The sequence below is a fragment of the Rattus norvegicus genome, chromosome 6 (genome assembly GCF_036323735.1).
Source record: "Rattus norvegicus strain BN/NHsdMcwi chromosome 6, GRCr8, whole genome shotgun sequence".
Classification (NCBI taxonomy): Eukaryota; Metazoa; Chordata; class Mammalia; order Rodentia; family Muridae; genus Rattus; species Rattus norvegicus.
In genome coordinates, this window is record NC_086024.1 from 125,803,028 (window position 1) to 125,819,544 (window position 16,517).

General features: G+C 45.6%; 1 protein-coding gene across 7 annotated transcripts in view; it reads left to right on the forward strand.

The window, feature by feature from the left end:
* Dglucy (D-glutamate cyclase) overlaps nucleotides 1-16,517 on the forward strand; it is a 75,422-nt gene that overhangs the window by 17,953 nt on the left and 40,952 nt on the right. For 3 of the 7 annotated variants that reach the window (NM_001173557.1, XM_039112532.2, XM_006240442.4), the window contains one exon: nucleotides 16,142-16,268. In NM_001173557.1, the coding sequence (NP_001167028.1) occupies nucleotides 16,169-16,268 (100 nt within the window). In that variant the 5' untranslated portion in view covers nucleotides 16,142-16,168. Of the gene's footprint in view, nucleotides 1-2,546; nucleotides 2,978-7,954; nucleotides 8,154-15,828; nucleotides 16,022-16,141; nucleotides 16,269-16,517 lie in introns of those variants that run through there. The other 4 variants (XM_006240441.5, XM_039112531.2, XM_017594234.2 and 1 more) reach the window with 4 other exon arrangements.

A 16,517-nucleotide genomic window follows, 5' to 3' on the forward strand; every position in this document is an offset into this window, starting at 1 on the left:
CTGTATTCTGGCTGTGTCTCTCAGGAGAGATCTACATCCGGTTCCTGTCGGCCTGCACTTCTTTGCTTCATCCATCTTGTCTAATTGGATGGCTGTAGATGTATGGGCCACATGTGGGGCAGGCTCTGAATGGGCATTCCTTCAGCTTCTGTTCTAAACTTTGCCTCCCTATCCCCTCCCAAGGGTATTCTTGTTCCCCTTTTAAAGAAGGAGTGAAGCATTCACATTTAGGTCATCCTTCTTGAGTTTCATGTGTTCTGTGCATCTAGAGTAATTCAAGCATTTGGGCTAATATGCACTTATCAATGAGTACATACCATGTGTGCTTTTCTGTGATTGGGTTACCTCACTCAGGATGATATTTTCCAGTTCCATCCATTTGCCTATGAATTTCGTAAAGTCATTGTTCTTGATAGCTGAATAGTATTCCATTGTGAAGATATACCACATTTTCTGTGTCCATTCCTCTGTTGAGGGGCATCTGGGTTCTTTCCAGCTTCTGGCTATTATAAATAAGGCTGCTATGAACATAGTGGAGCACGTGTCTTTTTTATATTTTGGGGCATCTTTTGGGTATATGCCCAAGAGAGGTATAGCTGGATCCTCAGGTAGTTCAATGTCCAATTTTCTGAGGAACCTCCAGACTGATTTCCAGAATGGTTGTACCAGTCTGCAATCCCACCAACAATGGAGGAGTGTTCCTCTTTCTCCACATCCTCGCCAGCATTTGCTGTCACCTGAGTTTTTGATCTTAGCCATTCTCACTGGTGTGAGGTGGAATCTCGGTGGTTTTGATTTGCATTTCCCTTATGACTAAAGATGTTGAACATTTCTTTAGGAGTTTCTCAGCCATTTGGCATTCCTCAGCTGTGAATTCTTTGATTAGCTCTAAACCCCATTTTTTTAATAGGGTTATTTGTCCCTGAGAGTCATTCTAATTGGACCAGCCTAGGTCACATTGACCAACTTCTGCATGCAAGGCGGTAGCTTAAGTCACATGTTCTGTTTCTGGAGCAGTGGTTCTCAACCATCCCTTTCATACAGTCCTTCATGTTGTGGAGACCTACCCCCAACCATAAAATTATTTTCATTGTTATTTCATAACTGCAATTTTGCTGCTGATATGAGTTGTAATGTAAATATCTGTGTTTTCCAATGGTGTTAAATGAGCCCCATAAAAGGGGTTGACACCCCTGAAGGGACAGAGACCCACAGGTTGAGAAAGACTTCCCTAGAGCCTTAAGTCGAATCCAGTTCCTTAAAAGCATGTGGATTCCCCTGCTTGAAAAACCCAGAATTCTTATGGAATTATCCAGAATTATCCCAATATGGGGCACTGTTTTTTGAGATTTACTTATGTATTTGGGTGTGCCTGCAAGGTCTATGTGCCGCACGTGCATACACACAGGAGCCCACAGATACCAGAAGAGGGTGTCAGGTCCCCTGGATCTAGACTTTCAGATGGTTGTGACCTGCTGAATGGATGCTGGGAATGGAACCCAGACCTCTGCAAGGGAAGAGAGTAATTGACAGCTGAGTCACCTCTCTAGCCCCAGGAGATGCTTTTATAAAATAAAAAGACAGGAAGGAGTGAGCTGCACGAGACAGCAGCCCACAGGCTGTGTGGCTGCTACAGGAGGTCCTTTGTTCTTGGGAGCAGTTGTGAAGTGTGAAGCCTGGGAGAGGGAACCTCAGGCCTGGGGTGAGCTGGGAGTTTTAATGCAGGAAACAAGGAAACAAGTCTACTTCCTCCCATTATAAGGCCCATCCCTTACTCACTTCTTGCAGTATTTACTCTGCCTCAAAACTGTTCATCGTGGAGATAAAAAGGGAAGAGATCCCACTGTTACAGAGAGGCCATTGGGTACTGACCCTGAGTATGAGCCTCTTTCTACTTTTTTCTCTTGTGGACCCACGTCTCTAAAACAGGAACTGTTAACCCATTTCACAGATTGGAGAGATGAGGAAGCAATGGGAAGGGAAATAACTGACTATCCAGAGTCACTCAATTAATAAACGGGAAAGAGAGGCTGAGACCCATTCTTGGCTATTGACTCTAAAATCTACATGCAGATAGCCATGGTGGGATTTGTTGAAGCCCTTGACAATTACTTTGTACCGTGTGTCACATCAAGCGCCCAGGCTGATGACACTCAAGTGTGTCCTGTGCTACATGTGCTGTGCCCTCAGACACCGATGAGTGTGGAAGTCCAGAAGCAGGAATTATTCATGAACTGGGGCCTCATTTGTACCTGCTCCAGGGGACCAAGGATGAACACCAAGCCTGGAACAGGAGCCACTGGGCATCCTGGAATGGCAACACTCAGTGTTTCTCTTGCCCTCATCATCTGCAGGGCACAGATGGTCTCTCAACTCTTGAAGCATTTCCTTCCGGGACTGCCGCAAAGCCCTTTTTGAGGCAGGTGTTACTATTCCCCCATTTTTTAACCCTAAGAACCATGAAGGTTGGGTCACAGCGGGCGGCTTGTCCCTGTGAGGTATGTACTCTCTGATCTCTCTGAAAAGGTTCTCAGCAAGCACGAACGGCTAGCAAGCGGATGAGTCAGGATTGGAACTCAAGCTCTTGTCTGATTCTAGACTGCGGGCTAGGCACGTTGTTTCAAAGCAAACTTGAGGAAAACCTTCTAGTAAGTGATTTGGCCCTAAGGCATCCTTCTCTGAATTGAAATTCTGCTCCCAGGAAGGCCACGGTCCTCTGTTGGAATAAGCACCGGTTCTTCCTTGAGCACATCTGTGTAGACTGACAATACTGCCCCTGCCTCCCAACTCCTCCCTTCTTTCCTAAGCAAACCTCTTCACTTTTGAGTTCCTCCAGGCAGTGTATGCCTGCAGCAAGTCTAGTGGGAAATCTTCCGACCCTCCCCCACACGCCGATGCAGAGGGTGTGAGCCTCTGCGCTCTTTGGGACACACAAGACAGAACCTTGGGATGGAAAGGCCCATGTGAGCAGTCACAGGTATGACAGCGGCTGCAGGAAAAGGTGCTTGCAGGGAAGTGGATCCCCCCCACCCGTTCCGTTTTTAGCTGTGTTTTTCAGAACAAGTAGGTGCCATGGTGATAGAAGCCACAGAAATAGATGGAGCACACCTCCCAGCACGGAGCTGCCTAGCCGTTCCCATGGAAATGCACCAGGGAGAACGGAGACTTGCTCCTACAGCTGTGTGCTGCATGCTAGGAGAAGGGCCCCTGGAGGCTTCTACGTCTCTCTGGGGTTGTCCCGGGACCCAAAGACCCATCCTCTCCTGCTTCCTCTCTCCCTTCCAGGGTAAACTGACACTATCCCTGAGAATTCCCAGGGAAGCCATTAAAGGAACTCCCCTTTTCTTTAATATGCCATCTTGCTTAACCACTCACCTTAAAACAAATCCTATTCTCTCTTCCCGCTCTCACAGTTGTGAGCATGGGTCTGGGTCCCACCTGGATATAGAACTGACACTGGGTGCATGCAACGGATAATAATGAATTTGCAGGGCGAGGACTGAGGACTGAACATTTGGTGCTCAGGGATACTCATAAAATGAAATTTCAGATCTAAGCCAGTAAGCCAGGCGGGGTGAGCGTGATCCTACCTGAGACTGGCACGGAGTCTGTGTAGCCTTGCTGGACACAGGGACGCCCAGGCTCCACTATTTTGGGACACAGATTTAGTGGACTCAGAGGCCTTTGAAACAATAGCCCAAGCCATGGAGCTGCTCTTATGTAATGGTCTCTGCCAGGCTGGGGATGCGTATGCAGATGAGCCCGCTCAGAGCTCAACTCTCTTTCCTTTAGATTCCGAATAGGTCTTGCAGAACGCAACCCATGTATAAGTATACCCTTTCGAACTAACTGTCTTTTAGTGGGCCAAGCAGAAAAGGATTAATCTTGAAGTGTGTTATTATCGCTGTTCTGTAATATCTGTTCCTGTGATAGGGCACCCTTCTGTGTGAATTATAAACATTTGTTTTCATACATTGGTTCTCTCAGGTGACACACTTCTTCAGGGGCAGGATGGATTAGATCCTGGATTAAAGTGCAGTTCTGGGGTTGGGGATTTAGCTCAGTGGTAGAGCGCTTGCCTAGCAAGCACAAGGCCCTGGGTTCGGACCCCAGCTCCGAAAAAAAAGAAAAAAAAGATTAAAAAAAAAAGATAAAATGCAATTCTGAGACTAAGTACTAACCAAGTGAAATAAATTTTACTTTCAATTAAAGAAGCCCCTAACAAAGGAGTCTTTTTAAAGATTAATAACATGGAGGCAGGAGGGATGGCTCAGTGGTTAGGAGCACTGACTACTCTTCCAGAGGTCCTGAGTTCAAATCCCAGCAACCACATGGTGGCTCACAACCATCTGTAATGGGATCTGATGCCCTCCTCTGGTGTGTCTTGTGAGAGAGTGACAGTGTAGTTGCATATATAAAATAAATAAATCGTTTTTAAAAAATTAGTGACATAATCAATCCACAAACAGTTGCATATTAGAAAGTGTAAAAATCATAGCCCTGGAGGATGCTAACAAAATGTCTATCCTGGCATGTGTGGCATCTGACACGGAAAACAAAGAAGCTTAAAGAGCAGGAACATAGCCTTTACTACTTAGTTCAGCACACCTCTGTGCGTGCAGGCAGCATCTTCAGGGTCTTGCTACCAAACCCCTGTGCTAGCCACTGAAATGTTTGAAGCCTCTAACCACCCCCCAATCAAAGAATGATGCCTCTGGTATCCTTGTAGATCATACCATTAAACTGGGCAGTGCGAAACTAGCTAGACATCCTTAAAGTGACCTCCTGGTTTAGCCTAGGACCTACCCGGGGAACCATGTGACTTGGCATTGACTGTTGGCAGCATCTACACTCAGACACCATGTGGATTCCTGGGTCCTATTTCGTGGTTACAGGAATTTGGCCTGATGGAACGATTGCAGAAACTCTGTATTAAATAAGCAAACACGTGTGCTCTGGTTTCACAGGCCAAGCCAGCTCCAAAGCCCAAGGATGCCTTTCTTGCCCAGAGCAGTCATGCCTTGGAGTTTCGCCCCATGGTTGGGTTACTCTACTTGGCTAGACAATTCGAGGCAGATTTACTTTGAAGAACATAGTTCTCGGACATTCTATGATTCTAAACATGGACGTTCAGAGTCATGCTGGCAGACAGAGTTAATGGCCAGATTGTCAAAGTCCTACAGTGAACGTTTGGCCACGCAAAATATCCACACAAAGCCTCCCTTTCCCAAGACAAGCTCCCTTCCTATAGGGTTGAGACGGGAACCTCGAGGTTAATCAAGACCCACAGGAGTCTGTCTGAAGGAACTCTCCACACCTCTGATTTCAACTGAGCATTTAAAGCGAGTGTTAATATTAACTGTCTCAGCTAACATTTTTAAATACTCACTTTAAAACTTCAAATTTCTTAGTATAGTAAAATATACGTTACATGACATTTTCCTGTTGCTTTTCGGTTTTATGTGCGTTGACCTGTGACATTAAGATGCTGCCACCATCTTTTCCCAAACTCTAAACACAAACTGCCCACTATAGGCCAACTCCTGCTCTAGGCCGCGTCTGTGAACTAGGCTGATGTTGGATCCACTGGGTGGACTCACTCAGTATCAGTCTTTCTGTGTCCAGTTTACTTCAGTTAACATAGTGCCCTCAGGGTTTGTCTCTTATAACAGGCGTCATCAAAGACGAAAGCTCTCCCACTGTTTATAGACTCCACGTTTTGTTTACCCACAATTTAATTTTTACCATAGTTTATTTCTTCTCATCTCAAGACTCTGAAACAATCAGAATGATGAAATACAAGAACAACAGCCTCAGAATCCATGTGCTTTATCATAGCAGCCCCCAATTTTCAATGATTTAATATCATATTAAATATCTGCAATGATATAGAGATTCCTCTGCTAGTGAGTTATAGACAGATCCTACCAATATTTCTACTTTACTATATTTGATTGACTGGCTGGCTGGCTGGCTGGCTGGCTGACTGACTGACTGACTGGCTGGCTGGCTGACTGACTGACTGACTGGCTGGCTGGCTGGCTTGCTGGCTGGGTGGCTGGTTGACTGACTGACTGACTGACTGACTGACTGACTGACTGACTGACTGACTGACTGGCTGGCTGGCTGGCTGGCTGGCTGGCTGGCTGGCTGGCTGGCTTGCTGGCTGGGTGGCTGGTTGACTGACTGACTGACTGACTGACTGATTGACTGATTGACTGACTGACTGACTGACTAACTGATTGACTGGCTGACTGACTGACTGGCTGACTGACTGACTGACTGACTGACTGACTGACTGACTGGTTGACTGACTGACTGACTGACTGACTGACTGGCTGACTGGCTGGCTGGCTGGCTGGCTGGCTGGCTGACTGACTGACTGACTGACTGACTGACTGGTTGGCTGACTGACTGACTGACTGACTGACTGACTGACTGACTGACTGGCTGGCTGGCTGGCTGGCTGGCTGGCTGGGTGGCTGGCTGACTGACTGACTGACTGACTGACTGATTGATTGACTGATTGACTGATTGACTGATTGACTGATTGACTGACTGATTGACTGGCTGACTGGCTGACTGGCTGACTGGCTGACTGACTGGCTGACTGGCTGACTGACAGACTGGCTGGCTAGCTGGTTGGCTGGTTGGCTGGCTGACTGACTGACTGACTGACTGACTGACTGACTGACTGACTGACTGGTTGTCTGGCTGACTGACTGACAGACTGATTGACTGGCTGACTGACAGTCTGGCTGACTGACTGACTGGCTAGCTGGCTGGCTGACTGGCTGGCTAGCTGGCTGACTGACTGATTGACTGACTGACTGACTGACTGACTGGCTGACTGACTGGCTGGCTGGCTGACTGACTGGCTGGCTGGCTGACTGACTGACTGACTGACTGACTGACTGACTGACTGACTGACTGACTGGTGTACATGAGCCACAGTGTATGTGCAGAGATCTGAGTTGATGCTGTTCTTCATCATGGGGGTCCTGGGGATGGAGCTCAGACTTCAGGCTTGGAGACAAGCACCCTTGCCTGCTGAGTTTCACCTCTAGTCCATGTTCCTTTCATCATTTAATGTTTATTTATTGTATGTGTATGGGTGCTTTATGTCTGTACACCACATGTGTACCTGGAACCTGGGGAAGTCAGAAAAGAGTGACAGATCCTTTAGGAACTGGAGTGACAGACAGCTGCAAACTGCCATCCTGGTGCTGAAAATGCAACTGGGTTCCTCTAGAAGAGCAGCCAGTGCTCGTGACTGCAGAGCCATCCCTCCAATTCCACCATCATTTATTCAAAGATCTAAAATCCCCCCAATGTGGAAGTCCTTTGCCTGTGTCCTTTCTGTGTGCTTCAGTATTCTTTGAACACACGTTTTCTTTCTACACAAGATGTCCCAGGATCATGGGTGCCTTGCCCCGGCAATCGTGGTGACAGGCTGTATTGGTTAAATTTTAAATTCAAAGTTTGTATTATGGTTTCCTTAGTTTTCTTTCCTGTTATGAGATAAAAGATACCCTGACAAAAGTGACCAAAGGGAGAAAGGGCTTATTTCAGTCCGCAATGGAAGGGAACAACAGTCCATGAGAGTGTGGGGTCACAGCATCAAGAACATAAGGCAGCTGGTCACATCATGGCTACGGTTCCCACACAGCACAATCAATACAAATGTTTAGCTGCTGTCTCTATCTTATACAGCCCAATATCCGCTGACCAGAGAAGGCCCTGCCCACAATTAAAACGAGTCTTTCCATCTCAGTTAACACAGTGGAGATACAGACACCCTCAGGGCTAGCCGTAACCTAGATAGCCCCAACAGGTGTGCACAGACAGAGGCTTGTCCTATAGCTGATTCTGGATTCAAGTTAACAACACTAACCATTACAAGTAAAACATGCTTTGGATACATTTTCCCATTTTGTCATTTTTTTATGTATAGAAGTGTTTTGTTAAGCACCTACTTTGCGTTGTGTGCCTGGTGTCTGTGGAAGAGTGTCAGATCCTCTGGGAACTGGAGTTATAAACTGTTGCGAGACACCATGTGAGTGCTGGACATTGAACCTTGGTCTTCTAGAAGAGGACGTTCTTTCTCAGGATGAATTTCCCCCCAAGGAATCTCAATTCATCTTAACAAAAAGGTATTCTAAGTTCACAATCCATGCATTATTAAGTATGTTTATTCCTCCGCTTCCAGGCAGAGCTGGGAGAGACATTATCTATCTATCTATCTATCTATCTATCTATCTATCTATCTATCTATCTATCTATCTATCTATCATCTATCCATCCATCTATCTATCATCTATCTATCTATTATCTATCTATCAATCTATCTATCTATCCATCCATCATCTATCTATCTATCTATTATCTATCTATCGATCTATCGATCTGTCTCCACCTACATTCTTTAAAATCTAGCTTTGCCAAGCACCAATCTAACCCCAGGACTTAAGAGGCAGAGGCAGGCAGATCTCTGTGGGTTCAAGGCCAACCTGGTTTACATAGAGAGTTCTAAACTAGCCAGAGCTACAGAAATGAGTCCCTGACATAAAACACATAGCTAATTCTAGGCAATGGGAACCACTATTCCCAGGGACATATCCTGATGGGATTCAGAAACTCCAGGGTTTATTACAGGCTTTTCCTTCTCATTCTGTACCTCCCTGTATCCCTGAGAGAAGGTTCTCAGGATTGTATCACATTGACCTTTTAGATAGAGCCAAATCTCCTCTTGCCACCTCCTCCTTCTCCACAAAGCAGCCTCCTCAGCCTGGTTGGACTCTCTCCCCTGTAAGCCAGGTCTGACCAACACCCTACCACTACCACCACAGGGGCACACCCTCACCCTGTGAAGCTGTGACACCAAAGTCCAGGCCATCTTCCTTAGACTTGGGTCCTCATTCTACGTGGGCTCTGACACCCTGCTTTGAGTCACCATGACTTCCTGTTCCCCAAACCCGGCCTTTGGCTTCTACCTTTCTCTGTTCCATCTAAAGACTTCACCTAAAGGGAAGGTGAAAGAACCAGCATTTGTCTTGATGATGGGAAATACTTGTTTGTTAATGATTCTCTTCATATTGGGAGCGCTCACGTCTGACCTATTAAATAAACAAATGCTAATTATGACTGCCAGCATTTCCCTGATCTTTTGTCTCTGTTATTGTCATGACATTTCTAATGAGATGTTTGTACAGTTAGGATGCCTTCTTCCTTACAGCAACATTTATTTTGCAAATTCGCAGTTGTATTTAGGCTACCACCAGCAACTCTCTTGGCAAACACTGAGCAACTCCCACCACAGAAATTAATGAGTAGAGACAAGGTCTGAACACCTACTCGTTCTGTTGCTCCATTGTCACATGGAGGGACTCTGGGGAACTGATCCAGGGGACAGCTACGAAAGCCAGAAGTGGAGTTTTGTAACACCGAAAATTCTTAGTTCTTGTAAACAAGTCTTCTAGCCTAGACCTCAAGCGTTCAGGAAATGGACTGTATCTCGTAGTTTGTGTGTGCCCTCTGAGGTCCCAGAGACAGTCCTACATCAATATAAGTGTCCTCTGTGTTTGCTGATGACAGAGCATGATGGTGTGGGGAAAAGAGCATTTCCCAGTGAAGGCTTGCTGCACTTTATAGTACTTGAGCCCTGTGAACCACTGGTTTCTCCCTGAAACACATGCTGCCTTGGGCTTCTCAGCCTCATGACCTCTCTCTTGCCTCTCTGGCAGCCTCATTTCCAGGGTCCTAGTGAGTGATGTTTTCGGTACTCACAGCCCTGACAGGAGACACAGAATGAGTGCTTCCTGTGTGTCAGGTATTGTTGCTGGTGCCTCTCTTCTTGCCACCCCTTCCTTACCTGTGTCACAGAACGTTGGATCTCTCCACGAGCTTCCCTACCTTTGCCCCTTCTGTCCATGGGCTGAAAAGGTCTTTCACTTTTACTCAAGGAACCCCTATTCATCCTTTCAGATTCAGCTCCTTTTCTAGCCCTAGTCCTTGTAGCCTAGGAATGCTAAGCACATTGTATTGTAGCTAACTGTTTACTTCTTTTCTCTCCACAGGAGACAGGCTGATGGTAATTATGTGTTTAATGTCTGTCTCTTAGGCTGGTAAATCCCTATGGGCGTGGGCTGTGGCTGTCGTCTTCTTACCACAGTGTCTCCAGCACATTGCACATAGAGTAACAAATGAAGGCAATACTTCTGCAAGGCTAAATGGAAGCCAGGCCAGGAAGTGACCCATGAACTTCACATGTGCCAACCCATTAGGGCTGAGCACAACTACTGAGGTTCATAGTAGTGGTCACAAGGCATTAATGAGAAAACAGACAGAGAGGTCAATGATTCCACATACGGGTATAGCTAGGTTGAGATGCCAACTCTCTCTTGGTTTGCACTTTCACCATGATATTTCATGGATAGATGGACGGATGGATGAACAGGTGGACGGATTGATGGATGATGGATGGATGGATGATGGGTGAATGGATGATGGATGGATGGATGATGGGTGGATGGATGATGGATGGCTGGGTGAATGGATGCATGGATGAATGGTGGATGGGTGGATGGATGGATGGGTATTTGGACCGATGGGTGAATAAATGAGTGGATGGATAGATGTATTGATGGATGAATGGGTAGATGTATGGGTGGATGGGTAGATGTACTGTGCTTGAACACTGGTGCAGTCTGTCTAAGTATAAACTGTAGATAATTTATGAGAGAAAATTTAGAATTGGATCACAAATATTGCCCCATCCCTCTCCACTTCAGAGCACACTCTAGGTCATTGTGGTGGTTTAAATAAGAATGACTGACCTAAGCTCATAGATTTGAATATTTTGTTACCAGAGAGTGGCACTATTCGAAAGGATTAGGAGGTGTGGCTTTGTTGGAGGAAGTGAGTCACTGGGGGTGGGGTCCGAGGTTTCAAAAGCCTGCTCCAAGCCCAAAGTCTCAGCTACTTCTCCAGCACAATGTCTGCCTGCCTGCTGTATGCTCCCTTCCACAATGAAAATGAACTAAATCTTTGAAACTCTAAGAAAGGTTTGATTCAATGTTTTCTTTTATAAGAGTTGCCATGGTCATGGTGTCTCTTCACAGCAGTAGAACACTAAAAAGGTCACCTCTCTGGTCTCTTCCTCAGTGTTCCCAGCACCCCTCAGCTGGCACAGAGATGGCGAGAAGGGCCATGCTCTCTGAGAGAACAATGGAAGCTCTGGATTTCTGGCAGAGTGTAGAACATTCAAATGAGTAGGAAGGCCCTCTTGAGTGTCTCTGGCTCCCTGGAGTTGGATGAAGAGAGAGGCTTAAGAGTGGATGAAGGCCAGGACAGACTTAAGGATGCATAGGAACACAAGTCAACCTCTCCATGTGCAGGACTCCCATGTTTAGCTCTTCCCCCATCACCTCCATGTCTACCCTTCTAGAGTTGGTCTATATGGATTTGAATATGGGTAGTGTACTTGTACACAGAGAATCCCTAGCCTTGTTTCCTTCATATGCTGGAGAAATTGTTTTAGATGAGGCACAAAGAGATACCTCCTTTAGGTCTGGTGAGATGACTCCGCAGCTAAGGCTGTTTGCCGCTACACCCAACAGACTGAATTCAATTCATGTGAATGTGCGAGAGAGCAGAAACAAACAAACAAATAAAATGTAAAAAAAAAAAAATTGAAGGGTTAGCTCATTTAAAAAAATAGTTAAGTGATCTGACATTTTCTGGTCTGGGTGTGGTTTGAATGTGTGCCCTACAGTGGCTAGGTTTCATTTGTTTATTTGTTTGTTTTTAGTTTGTATTTTTATGGATTATGGAATCAGGGTTCCTCTGTGTAGCCCTGGCTGTTCTGTAACTCATACTGTAAACCCAATGGGAAGTCCATTCTGGCCTTAAATTGGCAATCTTCCTACCTCAGCCTCCTAAATGCTGAGACTAAAGACATGTGCCATCATACCTGACTACTAAACATATATATGTATATATGTGTGTGTGTGTGTGTGTGTGTGTGTGTGTGTGTGTGTGTGTGTGTACATATACATATATCTTTTTTTTTGGTTCTTTTTTTTTTTTTTCGGAGCTGGGGACCGAACCCAGGGCCTTGCACTTGCTAGGTAAGCGCTCTACCACTGAGTTAAATCCCCAGCCCCACATATATCTTAAATGAACTACTCAGTTGCCTGTATTTGTTATGTCAGAGAAGAGACAAGACATATACCACACATGTAATTTTCAATATTACCAATCCTGGATGTGTTCAATTAGCTTCTATTGAGTTGTTTTTAAATCATTTACATGACAATCAGCACTGCTATGCACTCTGGGATCTTATTCACTACTTGAAAATATCTTAGGATGCATTCCTAGAACTGAATAAAGCAAAGAGGTGGCTCTGGGAAGGTGGGATTTCGTCATCTACCATAGCAATGGACCGGAGAGTTTTACCCTGGAGTTGGAATGTCTCGGACTCTGCTGAGAGGATGTTGTCTTTGGGGCCCAGTGCAGAAAGAATATCTTGTACATTCTATAGATGTCAATTTAAAGGTCTATGGCCTAGGGCTTAGGCAGGAAAGAAAGGTGGGACTCAGATAGAGCAGGTGTAGGAAGATGTAACCAGACAGTTGTATGGTAAAAGCATACACATGTGACCAATCATGTGGCAGAATGCAGGTTAAAATAAATGGGTTGTCTTAAATTATGATTCTAGCTAGAAAAGAACCTAGTTATGTGACCAAGGTATTTGTAAATATACTTTGAGTCTGAGTCTTGTTTTTGGGAGCATGGAACAGGGGAAGAAGAATCAGATCTAAATACAACAGCCCAGTTTTAGGACCTTTGATGCTAAAGAATAATATTTGTGGATTTAATAGTTTGTTCTAGGGGTTGGGGATTTGGCTCAGTGGTAGAGCACTTGCCTAGCAACCGCAAGGCCCTGGGTTCGGTCCCCAGCTCCGAAAAAAAAAAGAAAAAAAATAGTTTGTTCTATGAGAGAGAGAGAGAGAGAGAGAGAGAGAGAGAGAGAGATTGAAAGAGAAAGTTCTTGATTCTTGATAGGAAGGCAGCTTCTTTGAACTCACCATTTGGATTTTGTCTCTTCCTGCTTCTAGAGGAAGTTACTGAGGAAGGAGACACTTGGGCCACCCTGCATGGGTTCACCAGAGGCCATGATGGAAAGCCAAAGGAGTTCAGTATTCAGTCTTCTAAGAAACATATAGGTTCTGGCCCTACAATCACATTGTGATTAATAAGGAATGGTCTGTGGTATTACTAAGGTATACTGATATACCATGGATGGGATGGATGGATGGATGGATGGATGGATGGATGGATGGATGATGGATGGATAGATGATGATGGATAGATGATGATGGATGGATGAATGGATGATTACATAGATATGTAAAAACATAGATGTTGGGTAGATAGTTAGCAATCACTCATAGACATAAATCAGGTTTGGATTTGGTCTCTACTCATGAATTATGGACTTTATGTAACTTCTTGGACCTCCCTTGGCCTTTGTTTCCTTGTCTACAAAGAACTAAACTGTGCCTTTCTTTAGGGGCTATTATAAATAGCCAATAGATGGTGCCTGGCACAGTAGGTGCCCAGAGATGGTGGCAACTGCTATCACTTGTTATGAGCAGACAGTCTCCAGCTGTTTAACCTCTGTTCAGGGAGTAACCCATGAGACCGGAAGTCGGATGCTAGATGGGATGCTACCTTCTTTTCCTTCTTGCTGAACACGCGTGTGGCAAGCCTGCATCGTGTGTTCCACAGGACAGGTTTCCACCTACCCATATTTATTTCCAGGTTGGAAAGTCAATTGAGGATCCATTTTTATTTACTTATTGGATGGTCGCTGTTGGTTTTTTTAATTTTCGAGACAGGGTTTCTCCGTGTAGCCTTGGCTCTCCTGGAACTTGCTGTGTAGACTAGGCTGGCCTCAAACTCAGAGAGTCGCCTGCCTCTGCCTCCAGAGTGCTGGGGTTAAAGGTGTGGGCCACCACCTGCATGTGCCTGCCTTATCCATCTATATTTCTATTAACACAATAGGTAAATAAAGGGAAGGAAGACAACATCCCTCAGGTGATGGACTAAAGCTATAACCGATGTCTAGCCCAGCTTTCACTTGCAGTCAGCTACGAGCACGGATGTCTCCTTCAGCAGGGTTTGGTACAAGCCCTTCATCGTCTATCTACACTTGGAGCTGAGACCAGTGGCTCTGACTGCCGTCTCCCATGTGGCTGCAGAATAGCTCTGACTTTGGCCTTTACTGAGCGACAGACAGAGGCGTTAAGTCCCCTGCAGTGACTCTGGGAACCACAGACATCTAGGATCTCAGCAGCTGACTAGCCGCTTGGCCTGGAGTGAGGCCTGCCAGTCCAGGAGAAAAACACTACTTCGACCTGCTAGAGGGAGCGGCTGCCTTAGGCCTCAGCTTTGCCTTCCACTGGGGCCTGGAATCCAACCTCACCTGACCCCTCCTGCTCTCCAAACCAGCTAGGACTAACTGTTCTCTCTTCTGTGCCCTCTTTGTTTGCAGCTATTAAATCAAAGCTCTCAAGTCGGTTTTAAATGCATCTCTCTTCTTCCTAGAACAATCTCGTTCTTTTGTTTGTTTGGGAGTCTATACAAGCTCAAACCTTTCTTAAATTAGACCTGAAGCTTACATGGTTTTCTTACCTAAGAGATTGACTAGAGTTGAAAACACAAATTGGTGGTTTTGAATCTCACTGAATACGTCTATTTGGACAGAAAGGGTTGTGGGAAATTAGGCTTATCTAAAATTCCTCACTGTAACACTGCTCTCAAGCCATATTTTCTTCCACTCTGCAATCAGCCGGTCATTCAACAAACCACTTGCTTGTATGTTCTCACGCCAGGCAGCTGGTCTGCTTGGATAAAAGGGATGTGGGTCAGAGGTCAGTGCTGTTAGCTAACCCATCTGAACACTCTGTACCACAAGAAAAATTAAGTTACAAGATTTCTTTCTAGGCATACTTTCCTACCAATTTGAGACCATTTCTGCATTTTTAAAATAATTTTCAAACTTTATATGAAGTATATGTGTTCACAGGTAGTCACACATGTTGGGTGGGGTGTGTGTGCACATGGGTGCATGTGTGCTTGGCGGCCAGAGGTTAAGATTGGAGATCTTACTTAATGATTCTCCACCTTGTTTTCTTTTCCTTTTTTTTCCCCTGCAGCTGGGGACCGAACCCAGGGCCTTGTGCTTGCTAGGCAAGCGCTCTACCACTGAGCCAAATCCCCAACCCCTCCACCTTGTTTTCTAAGACTGAACCTGCAGCTCACTGATTGATTGGACTGGCTGGCCATCAAGTCCCACGGTTCCTCGTGTCTCTACCTCACTAGTGTTACACACACTTCCAAGCACACTGTGCTATGCCCGGCTTTTTACGTGGATGCTGGACCTGAAACTCAGGTCCTTACACTTACACAGCAAGCCCTTTACCAACTGAGTGATTGCCCAAGTCCCAAGTTTTTAAACTTTTAATTATAACCTTAAAACACATTCTATATTTAAAATGTATAACATTTACTCATTTGCCAAAACCCATAAAAATCACTGTAGGTAGAGGACATCAAGTTCCTACTTTCTAAGAACTCATCCAATCAAACTCATCAAAAGTCACAGGAGACAGCTAATGGAGCTGACGTTTCGTTCGTGACTATAAATACCATTCCCTCCTTTACTAGATCTGTGGACAGAATTTCAGGCTGTACTATTTGGGTTGTCCTTGGTGTTGTGGAGCCTGCAGAGGAAGTCTAAGCTGTGTCTCTGTCTAGCAGGTACCTGGGAGAGAAGGGAGTTCAAAGTCAAGTGGAGCATTAGCGGCTGTGGCTCCAGCCCCAGAAGAATAGTTCAAAGAATGTTCCTAAGACGGTGAGGCTCTGTCCCAGCCTGGTGCCGCTCTGCTGAGACTGGATTCTCAGCTGCTACTGTGGAACACAAAGGCCTCAGAGCAGGATGGAAAATACCCAGGTCAGGCGAAGAGCGTGCAGAAGTCACCAAGTGTTAGGATAGCCCAGGGCACAGAATCCAACACCAACTCTGGGTCTATAGCGACATTGCTTCTAACCTCTGCCTACCTCCACCCTACAGGTTCTCTGCGGCTCATTCTGGGATGGTATGGTACCCTTCTCACTTCTCTTGAGGTCTTGTCTCCCCTCTGCCATAAGGAGTCTACCGAAGGCAGCACACATCAGAAACATATCCAGCATGACTGGAGGTAAGTGGGAATAGATGTTTGTCTGGGTGTTTGACGGCAGGTTTTATTAAGACAGGGTCTCATGTAGCTAACCCAGGATGAATTCAAACTCTTTACCTAGCTGAGGATAACCTTGAGATCCTGACCCTCTGAGTCCACACACACACACACACACACACACACACACACACACACACACACACCCCAGATATGTCCCTGACCTAAGTACCACCAATAGTTCACACTACAAACAAACATTTAAGGGCTTGG